The following is a 19,954-nucleotide window of genomic DNA, read 5'->3' as shown; positions in this document are numbered from 1 at the left end:
GTGGAGATGGCCTTTAATTTGCGGCTTGGGAGCTATAATTTCAGAAATAAGTAGGCTGTGAAGGTTAAATGTGTTTTCACTTTTATGTGTTTGGAAGACATTGTTTTGTAGCTTTATATGAATAAAATTAATTTTGTCTAGTGAAGGTTATAAAATTTGGTGAACAATAATCAAAATCAAGTTCTACAACATCAGCCGTGTCTAAACAACTATCTGACAAAAATGGGGTCCTGCTTTTCCATCTATAGAAAGCAGCTGGTCCAGCGTGTGTCCTACCATTCCTTTCACTGTCTTGGGGATTGCTGGAGGTAGCGGAGAACCTCCAGCAGTGACGTAAAGAATAAATGGAGCCGCATGTCGGACCGCAGTTCCATTCGTTCATGAGAGCAGGACCCCCATTCTTGTGATTGACGTGATCCTACGTGTTGGTTTTTCACAGGACAGCAAGTTATCCAGAAACGCATTAATCTGTTGGCCAACCCCTCTAAGAACAATACAGCAACATTAATCAGTAAGCTGGCCATACATGTGTAGAGTGGAAAAAGCCATAGGCAGATTTCTCTGCAGCAGCTTATCTTGCCGAATACAATTGAAGTCCAGCTGTCCGATCCTTATCTCTCCTTAACGTGTGGAGAAGGGGAAAAGTATGGAAGACCCCACGTGTAATATATGGCCAGCCAGTCCTGCCAAAATATGTTGCATTGTGACCATCTTAAAGATCTTGTGTCAATGCAGACAAGACGAATTACAGTACAGCCCTGCACGCTACATTCCCAGCACACAGCTGATTTGGAAGGGAAGTTTATTTCTCTGTAGCGACAGTGTTCTAGGATACGACTAGTTGAAGTATTTTACTTGTGGAAATATAAATGAATCTATTGCTAAATTACTTTGACAGAAAAAATAAGGCATCATGGGACCTGTGGACAGCTTGAATTGGACTCCGCTTGAGGGCAAGAACAGAAAGACGTCAGGAAGATTTTTGTCAAACACTTTCAGAATAGAAAATGGCATAACTTTGGAAAGAAAAGGGAGAGCAGCACAATATGGGCATCTTTCTGTTTGTTTTTAAAGGAGGAAGTACATTTGAGAATTTGGTAAAATCATTATAACTTTGCAGTTGCGCTTTAAGGGTGCATGCAGAAAACTGTGTGCTTGACACCAAAGTGGCTCCATACAGATCAGAACAAATCTGCTGTTGAAGATCTGTAAAAGGGGCACTTCTTAAGGAAAATCCATGGTCTAGGCAAGATACTGCAGAATTACTATCCCCTGTATACTGCTTGCAGCATCATAAAGGCTAAATGTGAAACCCCTTTGAAATCCACTATAGATGTTTAGATACCAGGTTCACTATAAACTGCGGCGATCCTGACCCTTAATTCCCAGGAAGACCTATAATCTGTCAGTACATGGCTTTGATCTGCGAGATATCTCTCCTGCTGCCTGTGGCTACTGCAGAGGTACAGACAGTCACTTGGCTTGAGCCATTCTCTAAGAGCACACAGGAAGAGCCCCGTATATATTGTAAGATACATCTTCTGTTCTTGGCTACAATGGAGAAACTGATTTTTATTTAGACTGTAATTTTTATAGATGAGAAGATCTATGTCTTTGTGTAGGGGTTACTCATCCAAAATATTACTGAATCATGAATATGTGAGTCATCTTTGTTTTCCAGGTATTTTTTCTAGAGGTTATAGAGGATGCAAGTAAAGCTGACATTACAGGTATTTCGGGAATTTTTCGCCAAATCGTCTTTGAATCCTGAATGAATACTACCGGGTTACACAGTAACATGTCCCCTGTTGTTGTATCCTTGTTTAAGGCCAAGTAAACATGCCTCTACTATTGAACCACCCCCCTTCCTCGTCAAGGATAGTCACAGAGTTGTTCTGAAGCCACTGCTCTGTTATTTTAGCTGGGTGCTTAGGGTCATTGTCTTGTTGAAAGGTGAAAGTTTTCACCCAGGATACCTCTGTACTTGGCTGCATTCATCTTTCCTTCAATTGCAACCAATCGCCCTGTCCCTGCCCCCATAGCATGATGCTGCCACCACCATGTGTCACTGCTGGGATTGTATTTGGCTGGCGATGAGCAGCGCCTGGTTTATTCCACACTTATCGCTAACAATTAACACCAAAATGTTCAATATTTGTCTCATCAGTCTAGAGATTCCCTTTTTTTTTTTTTTTGCACACTGTATTCAGCTTTTGTATGCCTTGTACTGAGGAGAGGCTTTTGTCAGCACACTCTGCCATGGAGGCTTTAGTGATAGTTGACTTTGTGGAACTTTCTCCCATCTCCCTACTGCGTCTCTGGAGCTCAGCCACAATGATTTGCGGGTTCTTCTGTACCTCGCTCACCAACGCTCTTCTCCAACAATTGCTTACTTTGGCTGGATGTCCAGGCTGAGGAAGAGTTGGGGTGGTCCCAAACTTCTTCCCTTAAAAGGATTATGATGTGCTGTTGGGTACCTTGAGTGCTGCAGAGATTATTTTGTAACTGTGGCCAGATCTGTGGCTTTCCACACTGCTCCTTGGGCAGTTACTTAGACCTCATAATTCTCATGTGCTCTGACATGCATCGAGAACTGTAAACCCTTATATCGACAGGTGTGTGCCTTTCCTAATCAAGTCCAATCAGTTTCATTAAACACAAGTGGACTCAAGTGAAGGAGTAGAACCATCTAAAAGAGGATCAGAAGGAAATGGGCAGCATATGAGTTAAAAACGAGTGTCACAGCAAAGGGTCCATGATATATTTTATTTTTATTTATTTTTTTAAATTGGCAAAAAGATCTACATTTCTGTTTTTTCTGTCATGATGGGGAGCTGAGTGTACATTAATAAGCAAAAAAAACTTTTTGACCTTACCAATTGGCTGCAATGAAATAGTGTGAAATACTGATTACTCTCTGTAACCACTGTAGATACTATGTGTAGGTCCCTTTATAAAATGAAGCCATTTGTATATAATTCTATCAATGGGATTTAAGGAACTTGCATCTATTGTGTGGAAGTAAGATCCTTCCACATTCTTGTACTTCTAAACCAAGATATTGGTGTATTGGGGCACTAAGTGTATGGTAACGTGTATTTTTGTCCTTTGCCTCTCGTTTTTGAGATTCCATTGTCTCGCTACTCATCCAGGATTATCATTTGTAAAAAATCTATGACTCAGAGAATCAATTGACGGTAATTTATGCTGAGTGTACACACGTGTGAGATTAACCGTCCAAACAGGTTCTACCTGAAACACCATGATGTTGAAGACATTGTCCCTTCAGCTGCAGAGGATTGTGGGTACTGGGTAGATGCCAAGGATTTCATATAGTCTGACTGATCAAGTGTGAGAAATGAAAGCGGCTATGCAGAACCATATTATTTACTCACGTCCCAAAGTAATCCACCTAAACCTAAGAGCCCAACGAAACATCCAGCAATGTGTTCATGAGCACGGATACGTCATGGTTTCCTTCTATATTGATGATTAACCATCTCATATCTTACACCCATTGGTGGTGTTGCTGACATCAGCAGCTGATTTTTGATGCAATTGCCCTTTAACTGTTAAAGCATCAGTGTACCAAGCAAAATGTTGTTTTCATCTTTCACTTGTCTACCCTCAAGAGGAGCATTTTTGATGAACTACTGAGAAATCTGTATTAATTTTCTAATACATGTTGTTCCCCTGTCTGTGTAGAAATTGCATACATCTTCCACCCTTGTAATCTGGTGTTTCCTCTAATTTGCAGTGCTGCTAAGGGAAGAAGTGTCACAGCTGCAAGATGAGGTTCACTTGCTCCGACAAATGAAGGAAATGTTAGCCAAGGACCTGGAGGAGTCACATGACAGCCGCTCGGCGGAGGTACTCTCCGTCACAGAGCTCAAGGTGCAGCTGGCACAAAAGGAGCAGGAGTTGGCGCGGGCAAAGGAGGCACTTCAGGGTAAGGTTTGCCAGTCTTTGTATTTCTTTGCTACATGTTATGTATAGGTATGTGTTACTGGTGACCTCTTTCTTTATTCACAATGATAATTGGCCCAAATCAGTTCCTGTTCTGTACACGGTGCTTCAGCTACACATGCTACTTCTATTAGAAAGGGGTTTGGCTATAAATTAGCATTTTATTTTTGAAGGTTAAAGGGAATCCATTATCAAAATTAAGAATAATAATAAACCAGGGACACTTGCTCATAGTTCCAGGCATTGGCACTGTGGAAATCTTCTTTTATTTGTTAAAAATGGCCTTCTAAATTCTATTTTTAAAATTATGTTAACAAGTCAAAGGGCTCTGGGGGTGTTACCAGAGCCCCTATGTGTTCTGTCTTCACAGGCTGTTACACTGTCTTACCCTCCCCTCACAGACCCCCCCCTACCCCCACCCACACTGCCTGCTGTAATTTCACACACTGAAGGGGGAAAGTTCTCCTTGCACAATGTCACAGCCTGTGAAGCTGCAGAGGTGCAGAATGAAGGGGCACTGGTAACGCCCTTCAGGCTCATTAGCATACTTTTAAAAGTTGATTTTAGAAGGAAGGATGCCATGGATACAATGGCAGATTACCACTGTCAGAGAGCCTGTATTTATGAGTGAGTGTCCCTGGTTTATCATGCTTTATTTTGATGATAGTTTTCCTTTAAATGTCTTACCCAGTATAATAAATAATTTTAGCATATATCTTAGGCCCGGTCCGCACATGTATCTGTTTACACCCTGCAGAAACTAAAAATGGAAGGTTCACTTTCTGTTCCCTGAAGGTGACTATAGATTTTTTTTTTGTTGCCCATCCATTATTAATAGCTGCAAATTAGATGGGACTGCTGCACTATTTTTTCCGCCATAAGTGAATGTGTAACGGAACCTGGTGAACGCAGGTGTGAACTTAGCCTTACATAAACTTTGCTTCAATTCTTTGCCCTTGTCAAGAAACCCAGGACAATCCCGCTCCCTTACTGTTCAGCTGCCAACAAAAGTATACACTGCGCTAGGTTTAGCATTTTTTTAATGAAAATTGCATGACAAAATTCCCACAATTTCTTCATTGCATCTGTCCTACAGTATTTCCACTTTTACTTACTGTGTAGACAAGGCCACACACTTACCACACAAAATCTTCTGATCACTAGTGCAGTCTGACAACGTTTATAGTCCCGGACGGATGTCTAACCTCAACTATTTCCTTCAGCCTGGCATCCTGCCTCCTCCCCGTTCCAAGGTAAATAATGCTCCTAGGTTGTGAGCTAGCTGAGGCATCCAGCATGGCACCGCTTCTGTTTTGTTGATTTAAATATCTTCTCAATGTGATGGTAATAATTATCCAGTGTCGTTCTGTCCCTGTCAGCACGGGCAGGAGCCGCTGGCACCATATACAAGTCATTAATAATTGCATTCTGGGCCATTGCCTGGACCGACAACTAATCCGATCAGGAGAATTTGGCCACACGCACAGTAACATACTGTCACTATATTTTGACCTTCTTCTAAATTTTTGTCAATATTTTTTTGGTTGTAGTGTACATGTAATTTTATTGGATGTAACCCTATGTGACCCCATAAGGGGGATTTTACACAAGATTTTTCACGAGTCAGTAGGGAATATTGAAAAAACTGTAAACCACATGATAAAGGAGGTGCAAGACATTTATGTCGGTTTTTGGCACAAGCAAAGCTAGAATTCAGGCGCTGAAGTGTGGTAAATGTGTGTAGGAAGCCTAAGGCTGGGAAAGTGACCGCTAATGTGAGCGGAGCTAAAGTATCCCAGCTGACATGACTCTGATACATACACAATGGACCATACAGTATCTGACAATTTAGTGACATGATTATTTTAGCACTTTGCTGTCAATTTTAACCGAGCAGAATGCTGAAAATGTCACTATATAATAATCTGACAAGACTGGTCCAGATATAACCCTAATTTACTACTAAGAACTTCCATATACTGGACAAAAGAAGCATGCACCAGATATACACATGATTCATAGACTATATACAAACCAGGTCAATATATTCCTCATATGCAACCAGATTGAGCAGACAACAGGTATACATACAGATAAATGATCTTATGCATAATGGATGAATCTGGCACCTGGTATAACAAGTCATATAGCATTTCCATGCCATAGATGAAGCTGGACAACAATACACAGTTCAGTATATACCAGGAAGAAGGTAGACACATGATTTCCTAGTCCTCATCATATACCTATAGCAGACCAGAGGGAACTGGTACCAAGGATAAGCACAATCTATAGAGACCATGTGGAGACCGGATTGAGCCGGCACCAGGTCTATACACATTGACACAATTAATCATATACCATCTGCAGACCAGAAGACTCTTGCACCAAGTGTACTCACAATGTATAGACCATATGGAGACCAAGGATAGACCTGATTCACTTTCCTTTACCGATCAAAGGAAACTGGTGCCAACAAGCAAAAACAGATTAATGAAGCCTCTTTACTATGTTGCCAACATATATTAATTAGTCCTTAACATGCTGTTGTAAATGGGCCCTCGCTACATCAGCAGACATTCTGGTTGCGTCTACTAAATTTAAGGCCCTTTTGTAATATGTCTGTTTTATACTTCAGATTTTTTAGCCTGAGAAACCCTCTCTGGTATGCGGGATAAGGTTGTTGTATACCTGAATCATGCTGTGTAATGTCAGGTTTGTGTGCGGATGATGTAGTAGTAGTCTGTGTAGTAGTGTTTGGATTTGTGTATATCGCCACCTACTGGTGACAAATCCTCCTGGATGCGGCTTTTGCTGTGGTTGTGGTCTTCTGGTTGGAATGTGATTTTTTTTTTTTTTTTGTGAGGAGGGGGGGCATTAACCATTTTGTTTCTTGTCCCTCTTTACTGTTTTGTTGTTGCTGTACTGTAACTCTTAAGAAGCCTCACTCATGAACCTCATGTTTGTTTTGCCTCCATAAGACCCAGCCATTCCCATATTAGACTATACTGTTGTGGAACTACAGGTCCTAGCAGTGGTATACAGATGGCAGTGGTAGGTAATGGGATGAGGATGTACCTATTAGTCACAGGTTTGCACTTTGCTCCATTTTTGCTAATGATTAACCCCGTCAGATTCATCATAAAGCTGTTCCTCTTCTTCCAGCCTGGCTGTGAGTATTTGGAGCCCATTACGTAATGATGAGAGATGATAGAAGCCAGAGATGTGAGTTTCCTGTTTAGATAAGGGTCACAGTATTTGGGGATTAGCGATGATTATTTTATTTGAGGGAAGCTTTCACGAGATCCCCTGTCTTCCTGCTCTGGGCGTCCACATTTAATCTGACCTCCTCCCACTCAGCATTGTCAGGATTTCAGCTCTTCTCAGGAATGACATTGATCTAGCATTCCCAGTCGTTTGTATAAATGGGCATTAAGGAGGTGGAATTAGTCCAATTATCGGAGAAGAGGGCATTGTGCCGTCACATGGCTGCATTGTCCTCCGCGGGAAGCACCTGTCCCCGTCATTGATGGGGTGATCACAATGACTTATGTGCTGGATCAGTTTACAGAATGCAAGGTGACCTGTTCAGCTATAGTTCTCCATTGTGACTGCCATAAACGGAGGCTATCAGGACATAGAATCAGCTCATGAGGAGCTGGTTTATACAATACCTTATTTAGACCTGAGATTCACTGTATATCATTCAGATTTGGGCCATTTTTGCAAATTTGCTTTATGTTAATCCTTAAATGGACTCAATCACCAGCTTTTAGCTAACTTACCTATCGACTTCCCCAGCTAGGGTATGACGATGTCCTTTCTACCATTGCCTCTTTTGTGTAAAATCCCATCCGTTTACCAATAAAAAACTTTTATGTTAATGAGTTGAGAAGAGTCACATTTGGCCTAACATGAATCCGATATTGAAGGGGGTACATCACTTCAGACATCCCCATCTTTGGATGTATAGTATTTACAATAACATGGTTCTATTATAATAAAGATAAGAATCTCAACTTTCAGATCACATCAGACAGTTTAAGACATAGTTGGAAATGGGAGCCTCCGATAAAAATCCTTTCCTGTCTGTATCACCAGTTCTGAAGCTCAGAGAATCACAGGCTTGATGAGATTCTTATCTTTAATATGACACTAAAAGCATGTATCTAGGTGCTATAGAACCGAATATCTGATCCCTGGATGTCCTCAAGTGTACCCACACCATCAGATCTTTATCCATGATTCTGTGGGTAGTGAACACATGTCTAGTGGAAAGAATTTTTAATGATCCATTGTTTCGGGGTGGGGTGGGGGTTGATGCTAGTAGATGCTAGCAACTTAGCATCTCCATTACAATTCATTTCACTATTGCTATGTGGTCCAGTATTATATATGATGCTACCCTCCAACTATTCCCTGCTTTTGCTCATGTGTGTTCAATAAGTAACCAAGAAATCTGGCACAGATGGAAGGGGACAAGACTGCAGGTTGTGTTTGTAGTCTGTTACCATGGAGACACACAGCTCATAACGAAGTTATTTATACAAAATATAAGGTGTTTCACAATGTTGCTTCTTGTTTTTTCTAGTTGAATATATGTGAATTTATCAATTTATAATTCATAGATAACTCCATTTCACAATTTTTGGTGTATATACCCATAAGTAATTGCGGTGTGGCGGGGGGGGGAGGGTTCACAAAAAAGGAAGAGGCTGTTGGATGGTAGTCTCTCTCTGGCTGATTTCTTCTTCCCTTCACGTGTTGCTTAGAGACACATTCCTCTTATTATTCTGGAAACGTTACTTCGGAGTCTGACATTTTGGTTGACTACAGTGAACGGTTACATTTGATTTTTTGGTAAACTACATTTCCCATGAGCTTTAGCAAAGCCTAGACACTAGGAAGAACGCCTTGTTCTCACTAGCAGCCTTTCCCACCCTTGTATAAGCAATGGTTATTGTAACGTGGCTGGGAACAGGTGCACAGGATGTGCGGGGAGCTCCCCGGAGGCTCCGGTAGACATGAAACAATAACCTCACACCATTCATCTGCACACACTTTCCATTTACTCATTGTGGATCGTATAGAGCACTCACATGTATATAGGATGCAAATACCTCCCCTTGTCCATGCTCATTTACTCCACCCAGAACTATTACATAATGTCCCAGACTTTATCATGCTATCCTGAGGGTAACTGAGGATAAGCACCAAACACAGCGAGAAGTGTAGCCGTGTTCCTCCCAGATAAGTGTTATCCGATCTTTCCAATTGGCAAACAAGAGGTTGGATTTGTCACCATGTTCATCCTGAGCCACCTGGTACATGAAAAGAAGAGCATTACTTGAAGTATGCTCACATGCATGTAGATAAGTAACAAACCCCTTTTTGGATGAGTGAATAGAATTTAAAACCCATTTTGGAAGCGGTAAATGTAGTTTCAGGCCCTTCATTCCATGAATTGTAATAAGATGCAATACCTAATACTACCTATGGAACACAGTGGCACTGTTTCTAAAGCAAAGAATAAAAAAGCCCCTTTATTCTGATTATGGAGTACTCCTTTAAGATGTTATATGGCAGAATGCACTAAACATCTAATTGATCATTCATGGCCATTTTCTTTTAAACGCGAGACACAATCCTGTGGGGGACAGTAGAGCGCGGCTGTCTCTTCCCTGCACCACAATCGTGTGTATTTTCTATGTGTCCCTGAAGATCAAGCTGTAAAAACCTAAGTGTCGGTGCAGCTTTGAGGAGCTGGTTAAGGGCACGAGCGAGTGAGGCTTTTATATCATTGAACGGATCAGATGAAAGGAATGTGGACTTCAGCGCTACGTCAAATGGATGGTCCATGGAGTATAGTAGAAGCGTAAAAGGGCATGTAGACGTTATAATGTCTTCTCTTCAATCTGCTCTTCTCAGGGGATGCCCCCATGTGCAGATCTTTGGGAATTGCTAATTCCAGTTCTGCCTGTTTGCCATACCAAACAGTGAGAGTGTATTCATTTACCATTTGCTTGCCTACAGGCAGGGATGTTTTCCTGTTTATTATTTTAATTTGTGCTCCCCCTAGTGGCTACATATTCATACAAATTGTAGAACAAGTAATGAGATATTACTAATGCAGTTCTAATGCAGATCAAATATTCACAACTTAATAATATTTCTAGTGATTTATTAAGGTATGAAAACTCTTTAGGATGGGATAATGATCCTCCTACTTACACATAAACTTACACACATTCTCATAGATCCAATGACTCTGGTATTCTTATATTTGTTATCCATGGCCTCCTTCCTATTAAATCAACTTGTAAAATTATGCTAATGAGTCAAAGGGCATTAAGCTTTACAGGCTGTTACACTGTGCAGAAGAACATCCATGTGTGCTGCACCGTACCGCGCCCATATTTCCCCCATACGTTCGTCTGAATGTAGCCTAAGAAAAGTAAAAAAAACTGAAAATGTCCCCAGGTGTCTTTTATGACCTCATGGTGGACATATAAAATAAAAAAAATGTGCACACTCACATAAATATTTAAGTAAAAATATTAAGTAAGTAAACCTCATTTCCCCCAAAAAAGTTTTAAAAAATCCCCGACTACATTATAGAAAAATATTGCCACAGTCGCCCCATTTGTCAAAGACTATGCATATTATATATCAAAATGACCATCACACACTAGGGAATTCATTTATAATGGTCATTTTGAGTTAATTTAAAAAGCAAAAAAAATATATATGCTCTTGACATTGCTCCCATCATTCCTTTTGTCCACCTTTTTTTTTTTTTCTTCTCTAGGTATTTTTTTAGACCAAATCTAAACACATTCCAATTCTGCATTTTTATGATAAAGTCAAGGAATTCATCTACATGTTAGGACTAGATATGGTAGCGTGATATGGCGAAAGATTTTGTTGTAGTTAATGTAGTATATTCTAGTATATTCTAGACATGGTGTATATACACTGGTATGTTATAATATATTACAGTCATTATGTGTTATCCCATCTGATGTATTTCGGAATGAGCTGATACGTGCAGAATGTGTTATGTAAGGGGATGTAGTAGCGCCAACAAGCCACTCTCCCTTCACCATGCTATTTAACTGCTATATAGATCAGGTATTAAACAGGTATTGCGGAAAGTGTGACCACAACTAGTGTATGCTGTATGCAATGATGTTATAATATCCAGTATATAATCTGTTATAATATTCTTCATCTGCAGCCATGAAGGCCGATCGCAGACGTTTAAAATCGGAAAAAGCAGACTTGGTAAGCCAAATGGAGCAGCTGTATTCCACCTTGGAAAGTCGGGAGGAGCAACTACGTGACTTTATCCGAAATTATGAGCAACATAGAAAGGTAGAGTTACAAATCTCCTACATCCTTAAAATTTTAACAAACTATTTTACTTGGTACAAGAATTTTGAAGTTGCCAGTAGTACTTCCACCATTTTGCCCTCCTCTGCCTTCCACTCAAATACAAAGACACAGATTAAGCTGTGTGCTGGTCTTTGCATGTAGTGAACAGGTGTGTAAGTACAGGCAGTACAATCCTATTGTCTCCTTGTCAATGATAAAGCCACAGATGAAGCTTTCTGTAAATAACCTAAGTACAGGCCGCATTGTTCCTTTTCTCTCCCTGTAAATAATGAGGGCACAGATTTTACCTTCTCCTTGTATAATGAGGATGACACTGGTAGTCTTGCTCATTTTTATGCTGTAAATAATAAATGTAATAATAGATCTGCTTTTAGACAATCTAGATATACATCTTACTACCTTCTTGTCTCTATCTTTGCTTGGTGTTGGCACAGATGGTACTGCCTCCATCTTACAGGATTTTGCACAGATAGTACTGCTTTTCTTTTTACAGGTTATTGACTCTGGCTAATATATCAGCACAGTTATCATGTGAAGAAATCTTTAGAACCGGATATTTTTGCTTCCCTTTCTCCACCTGTGCAAGATGAAGACACAGATTGTAACCTGCCTATTCATCTACTTCATTAAGGCAAATAATCCTTTATAGTGAAGACATTGGGGAAAACGAAAAACCCTTTACTATAAATTATGAAAGATTATGAAAAGTAATGAAATGCCCCATTCAGCCAGCCTTCACCCCCCCCCCCCCATGATGAAATTCCCCCTGCAGCTCTTTGTCGTGTAAAAAAAAAAACAAAAAAACTTGCATACTCGTCTTGTTGCGTTCCCCGATGCTTCCCTGATGCCTTCATCCCCGCGGCCCCCTGATGCCTTCATTCCCGCGGCTACCCTTCCTTCTTCTTTCTATGTAACAGCAGGCGGAGACATTTCCATGTGCTCTGCCCACCAGCGCACACTATGATGTCATCATCAGCGACACCACTGCATCATAGTGTGCGCTGGCCGTCAGAGCGCGTGGACTGTTACATAGAGAGAAGAAAGAGTGGGAGCATAAGGAGCCGCACAGACCATTGGGAGTGGCGGAGGGCGAGTATGTACGTTTATTTTTTTATAGACCTCTCTATAAGCACAGGGTATGTTTTTTAGCACATTTTTTTGTTTTGTTTTGCTTTTCCACGAGTAAATACCGATACTTGTTATTTCCATAGCTGGATCTGTCATTGCATGTATCCCTTTGCTATTGTGTGGGTTCACCTGTTGTCCCAAAAACATACCTATGGCACCAATTTACTTCATTGACTACTATATACTATATTCCGAATGTGAAGCCCCTAAAAATGATATTTAGAAACCTTAGACGTGCCCTGAATGTCATGCTGCCCACTCAACGGAAGGCCAAGTTCACTTTCGTGTTTACATAAAGGTGGTATTGTTCGCGCTTTCTTCCCTCTGATTTCCCCACCATTCCCCTCTATTCACGTCTAATCAAAGAGGCGTATAGAGCGCAGCGCGGCCATTGTTCACCCTGTTCCTGTACAAGATGTGTGCAGACTACAGGCAGCCAGAAAGGTTAACCCCATCTCCTCTGAAAAGCAGCCTAAAAAATCCAATTATTGCCAGTCCAGTTATGTGTATGAGCAGATCATTGTGTGGAAATTCTTATTTTATATGGACATAAACTATTTTTCCACATTGAAAGAATTTTTGTGGGTTATTCTGTCACGTTACAGGTTATATAAGGATATAGGGGGTGATTGACGGAAAACAAAATTTGTTCTAAATTAATTCTTAATTCTTGGACCATAATGCAATTAAACAAATACTAGACTATGATTCCGTGTTAAACTGCTTATCAAACCGCTTCTAGGGGGTTGTCAGTATTTTAACAGGGATGGATTTAGTGGTTTAGTGATGGAGGATGTTGGCTCTGGGGCATGAAAGGTCCTGACAACCTCGGTGCCACTTCCCACGGAGCCTCTGTGTGAACAAAGCCTACATGACATGTAATGCTGAGGGTCTCTGCTTAGGGCATAAAGGGGGCACAGGTTGTCCAGGTCTTGGTAATATTGCTTCCAGACTCTGTTACTTGCAGGTGATGACATTCGTATCCATGTTTTGGAAAGAAGTTGTTTTGCACAGGCCGGGTGAAGTTTTGTATCGTCACAGGAAAGTGAGAAGTACAAGTCCTGAGTAGATGAAAAGCCCCTGCACCCTTAGTGTGAGATGCATTGTAAAGTCTCAGTGCACATCTCTGCTTATTTCTTGGTAGGATGGTGAATTTCACAAGTTGTTAGAGATTGGCCTGTTATATATAGAGAGCCATAGACTCATTAACCAGCATCTGTCTTGGTAACCTTAAGACATCTTAAAATACAGGCAGTCCTCAGGTTACGTACAAGATAAGAACATCCTATGGAACCTAAGTTAAATTTGTATGTAAGTCGAAATTGTATATTTTATAATTGTAGATCCAGACAAAAAATTTTTTTGCCCCAGTAATAATCAGAGTTTCAAAATTTTATGCTGTAATTGGACAAAGGATTATCAATAAAGCTTCATTACAGACACCTTACAGCTAATCATTGCAGTCTGGGACTATAGTAAAGCATCCAGAGAGCTTCACCAGAGGGCACAGTGGGCAGGGGGGTCCGTCTGTAACTAGGAGTCATCTGTAAGTCGGGTGTCCTTAAGTAGGGGATCACCTGTAATGTGAATTAATTGACAAGTAGACCTGACCACTTCCATTGCCAGGAGGGCATACATAGTCCAAGGTTGCACCCTGTAGACAGTCATTGGTGAAACCCAGTTCTTGAAGTAAAAATGTCACCAGGAAGGTCATTTTTAGTTGGTGACAGATTCCAGTAGCCTGTTTTATGCTGATTTTAAAAGTGCCTTTGTCATTTAACTAGTTTAAATAAGGTTAATGCACATTACCCGGCACCTCCACACTTAATAGGGAGGTGTTCAGGAGTCATAAGAGCCGGCTCTTCTTTGTAAGCGTAGCCTAATGAACCAGCTCACTAAGAAAAGCCGACTTCCCATCACTATCCCGAACCCCTCCCCACTTCCTGTCATGTGTATTGAGCAGGCAGGGGAGAGAGGGGGATGGTGTGGAGGAGAGGAAGAACGCATGAGGAGACACAGGCTACGGCTGCTCCCCCACCCCCCTTCCCCAGGACACCCCACATGAAGCTGGCAAGGAGTTAGGTAATGTAAAATGAATAATTATTAAGTACTGAAATGATTAGGAATGTTGGAAATACATTTTTAAAATCCACATAGAATAGGCTATTGGAACCTGTCAATAGCTAAAAATTACATTCCTGCTGACAGGTTCCCTTTAATTTGGTAATTTATTTCCAATTGTAATTGAAACACAGATGCAGATAACAAAAAAATGGAAAGCTGAATCATATTTGGTCTTATGGACTTTGATCGACTATTTGGTGCTCTGTAATCACAGGGTCCCTGTAGCGGCTGGAGCTTTTTCTATAGTAGATACCAATTATAAGCTAACTGGCACTTTTGGTATGGTACGAAAAAAAGAAAACTGGTGCATCAACAGGCATAGACCAACCTGTAGTGCGTCAAAGTGCCATTACTTGTGGGGTCATTTGGAAGCCAGTAAACTTTTCTTATCTCTAGGGATTTTTGCACTGTGTGCAATATGATTGACTAGTATGTTGATATATGGCGATAGAGAAAACGACTATGACCTCCTCCGACCATCTGATGTAAAGATTTACCATACACGTCGCCATCTCCATTGTGTGCAACTCACCATTTACATTTACCGGGTCACTATTATAACAATACCTACGTGCGTAAGAAATGCTGAATATCATCCACCACGTAAAATATGCCAAATATCTCCATTTATGTAACACTCAAATGACAATTGGTCCTCATTGTTATCTCCTCCATTATTTCTGCCTGTCTGTAATATATAAAGGAGTCTGAATAGAGGAAAAATCCATTATAGGACATCAGTGCGATACACATTGATTTCTATTCTCAAGGAGACGCGTGGATCTCATTCAGTTCTTTTGTGGAACAGAGTACAAAAAGTGAATATCAATAGATACTAATTGCAGGTTTTTAGTAAATGTTACGGCTTCCCTGGATTACAGGGTGATAACGGTGAACCTGACTCTTCTTGTAGGTGGGGTCCTCATGTAGGCACCACTAGCACCCTCAGCTAGGGTCCTTTCTAGAATTCCCTCTCTTAATGTGAACTTCTCTCATTTACCTGTGAACCTCTTCCAAGTCTTATGCAAGTGTACAGAGAAGAGACATATTTTGCGTGAGAGGAGTCACTTTTAGAAATGGGCAGAAACTTCATCTGTCATCAAACTTCATTCCTTTGCAGCTTGCATTTTCAACTGTGTCTTGAACTGTTTGTATCTCCGGTTGAGATTCTTATCTTTAATATGACACCTTAAGCATGATACTAGGTTATTGATGCTTGCAGTTCAACCTCTAAAAGTGACTCATCTCAGGCAATACAAGACTCATATCTGCCCATTTTCACATTACTTCGGATGATTCTTTTTCTTTTATAAGTAAACTGCTAGGATTTCATTTTAGGGAAGGAATGCTAGAAAGGACATTTCATACCCTACTTTGGGCCTTGCTTATTAGTTTAAAGGAAACCTATCATGAGGAATCTACCATCAAAACTAGACTAGATCTGATGGCGGATTCCTCCTGCCAGTCTCTTCCCTTATCTGTAATGTTATAATCCTGGAACCTAACTTGTTAAAAACTTTATTTTAGTAATATGTAAATTAACTGCATAGGCTATTGGTGGCCGATACTAGCCTGGCCGAGCTATGGGAGCTAAGGCTAGTATACGCCCCAGTAGGCTCTGCAGTTAATTTACATATTACTAAGATAAAGTTTTTAATAAATTAAGTTAGGTTCTAGAAATATTAAATTACAGATTAGAGCAGATGTAGGCCCGAGGAATCCACCATCAAATCTTCTTCTAATGGTACATTCCTCATGGTAGGTTTCCTTTAATTGTGTAAAAGCTGGTGACCGAGTCCCTTTAATTGCCAGATCGTTGGGAAACATAAAGGAAAGTTGTATATTGTTGCAATCTCATATTCTACCTGGGTTTGTAAAATAGGCTGAAATATTGGTGTTTACAGTTTGATACAGTCACACATTTTATATAGAATTTTCCTTCGAGGAAGCACAACCCACAGCTTATACTTTGTTACTGTGAGCGCCACTTCCACTTTTTCTTATCGATCATCAAGCTGTTACGATTCTGTATGTATTCATTTCCACAAAGCTCGGGAATGATTCCCCTGCTCTGTCTGGACCCTTTAAGACCCAGTCCCTTTTTCTATTGTTATTCTCTAGGGGTTGTCTATTAGCTGATGAATCCAAGCCAAAAGCAGGTCGTTGTATCCCTTCTACTCCTCTAAAAGCTCTTAATTGGTAAATGACATTAGCAATATTACCTAAAGGCTTTGTACACCTTAGCCATTTATAATCAGAGCGTCGTCTACTCTTGTCAGATTCAAGAGCGTAAACACTCGAGAATGAATTAATAGGCAATAAACAGCTGACAGTTTTACTTTTGCCGCATGAAACACTTTTTTTTTTTTGTTATATATATAGAACTCTTGATGTTGCAACTGTACAGCTATACACTTTTCCTATAGTGACCCCTGCAGGATAAACATGGTATTACATAGCGATCATTGAAACAACGGAGAGGGTATTAAAGAGAACCTGTCATGCAAAATAACCCCCCTAAACTAAATATATTTTCATAAACTGCCATTAGAGAGCATTGCCTCTATCCCTTCCTTGTCCCTCTACATGCCTGTAAACCTAAGCAATGAGGTCCTAAAGCTGTATGCAAATGACTTGTGAAATGTCCAATGAAGCATTAGCATATTCAAGCTGTCCACCTTATTCATGAGTGGGATGCACAGCCACACCCCCAGTGCATGACTGACAGCCTGTATAATGGAGTGAGGCTGTATAATGATGTGCTTCCTGGTGCTGGCCATGCCCCCTGCAGCCTGTGTGTGCATGTGTGTGTTTAGGAGAGATACAGCAGCTCCAGGCATCCATGTTACAGCAGAACATGTCAGGTACTTGTGTAGCTGATGTCTGTGTCTCTCACCTGTATATTTAGGAGGATGCAGCATGTCAGCAGATGCAGCACACACACTAGCAATGCTTTACAATACATTACACACAGACATGAGCAGGGGGAGGAGAGGGGTAACAGGGGTGACATCACTGCCTCTGACCATGTGACCAGCCTCATTTACATGATAAAAAATAGATGATTTTACAATGAATAATGTATGAAATAACTAGATAAAGGCTGGGATGGGATCCTTGTGAGCTGCTCCAACAGGTAGAGGTGACAGGACAAGTGACACAGACCTGATGACAGGTGTCCTTTAAGTGTGGCATATCCATTATGATGTTCACATATCTATAATACACATTGATATCCTTACTGAAGTCCTATAAACTTATATTTTGTGATCCTTATAATAAATAAATTAAGCGTTGAACCTCATTCACACATATGGTTTAACACTGTGTGTTTTAACACTTCTTTTTGTTTTTTTACCTGAGCATGCAAAACCTCCTCTGCCGGAGTTATGCCATGTCCCAAGCATCCAGCACATTGACAGAATTTTATAGAACATGAAGAAACCTCACTGCATCAATCGTCAAAGTTTTTAAATTTTTCTTTCGCCAATACCTCTCCCTAAACTCTGAGAATAAGGACAGTTTTATTCTGCCCCCATTTTAAGATTCATCTGAAATTGAATCCAAAATGATTCATATTAGATTTGTACCAAACCTACATCTCTGGTCACTTTACTGATGGTAGACTGCCCAACCTTACCTGCTCCATATGGCCGTTTTTTCTTATGTATTTGAACGGCCATATTCTTTAAAAAAAAAAAAAAAAAGAGGCCCTCCGGTTACATAGGCCCGAGCTCATCCAGCTCATTCCCTCATTCCCATGTTGTGTTGCTACAATGAAATCGGGCTAATACCCTGGCTTTATTGCTCATAAAACTGTAGTCCTTGCGCGGTGAAGCTGAGGTATACTACACTGGCCAGGAGCTGCTGACAAAGGCATGTATGAATGTTCTAGGGGTTGGTTTTTTTTTGTTTTTTTTTTAAATGCACCCATGTAGGGCAATTTGGGACACTTAACCACTGCTCCATAAGGACCAGTGGGTGGTTTAGGATCCCAAAATTCCATAGTAAGTTTCCTTTTAAGTAATTAAAATGTCAGCAAGGGATGACGCCTTACACCACTGGATATAAAAGTTGTCTCCAACCACAGGGTACCGGACAGTAGCTCTGTAATGTGTAGTTATCGAAGTAGCCACTATATAGTGCAAGGAGCTGTGGTATTTCTGGTACAGCAGACATCCCTACCCTTCTGATATTGTAGGGCAGCAAAAGGTAATCTGATTAGACCTAAGAGAAATACCACTTTAGGTCTATTTGCATCGGGTGGCAGTATTCATAGTTGGGGATGGCATAACATCCATGGAAAATAAAATACTAAACATCAGAATTTTTATGAAGAAATATATTTATGTATTTGAGCCATCTCTGTCCTGGAGCGCACTGCATCCCATCATGCAGGAATGGCTGCTCAGAATCCCAACCCATGCCTTGTATAGTAATATAATGTGTGCTGGCCCCTACACGGATGCTGCATTACTGTAGAACATGGTGTCATAGTAGAGGAGTCGGGTCCACTGTGGGGCATCCAGCATTGTCAGATATATATTCACTAAACTACTACTGAGGAGGTGGAAAGGCGGCCAGGCGGTACTCATGCTGTAGTTCCCAATAAGCATTTTGGCGGGAATGTTCGGCAAACTGCAAAACCTTGACGGGGAACGTTTCTATGGGCAAACTTCAAGAACAAGTGCAGTTATGGAATGCTTTATGTCCTCTATAGGTGAGTTTTCTACTTCAGTACCGTCTGCCCACATTAATGTTATGATTTGCAGAATAATTTCTCGCCTGTGATGTATGGGGTAGCAGGTTGGCTTCTGCTCTTCCACTAATGCGTTACATTTATCAGGCGGCCATCTTAATGTTGTTGCCCTGGGACACCATGGAGCTTCACTGCATTGTATGTAATGGATAGCAGAACATCCAGACAGCGGCTTGGTGTCATCTCCTCAGGCATAAACCTAACAAAAAAGTGTGTCTGTGCTTATGAATCCACAGCGGAGCGGGAGAGTGGAGCGAGGCTTTCTGTAAGAGTTACTGAGGCGAATCCACAAACTAATTAAAGTTGTTAAGATTCATAAAAGCCCCTTGAAACACTAATGATATGGCAATGTATATGGCGACTGTCACCCTGGTAATGGCCCTGTCTGCTCACTTTGTAGATGGTCACTTTATAATTGGTTTGCTCTCGGCCTTCAGGCTCATCGGTCAGTTACAGGGGAAACGTCTGTCGGATGTAATGTCATTTAAGGGGAGCGGGAAAAAAGGTTTTAATGGAAAGGAATTGGACGTTTAGGCAAGAAAAACATTGCAGCGCTGCTTATCTGTATAATCTTACCTTTAT

General features: G+C 40.8%; 1 protein-coding gene across 7 annotated transcripts in view; it reads left to right on the top strand.

Moving 5' to 3' along the window:
• Nucleotides 1-19,954, top strand: part of KAZN (kazrin, periplakin interacting protein) — a 415,360-nt gene that overhangs the window by 350,661 nt on the left and 44,745 nt on the right. For all 7 annotated transcript variants that reach the window (XM_072156132.1, XM_072156131.1, XM_072156138.1 and 4 more), the window contains 2 exons: nucleotides 3,758-3,949; nucleotides 11,204-11,340. In XM_072156132.1, coding sequence (XP_072012233.1) covers nucleotides 3,758-3,949; nucleotides 11,204-11,340 — 329 coding nt within the window. The remainder of the gene's footprint in view (nucleotides 1-3,757; nucleotides 3,950-11,203; nucleotides 11,341-19,954) is intronic.

This window comes from Engystomops pustulosus, chromosome 6, assembly GCF_040894005.1.
Source record: "Engystomops pustulosus chromosome 6, aEngPut4.maternal, whole genome shotgun sequence".
NCBI lineage: Eukaryota > Metazoa > Chordata > Amphibia > Anura > Leptodactylidae > Engystomops > Engystomops pustulosus.
Note: the sequence above shows the minus strand (reverse complement) of the source record. Positions and strands in the feature narration are given on the sequence as shown.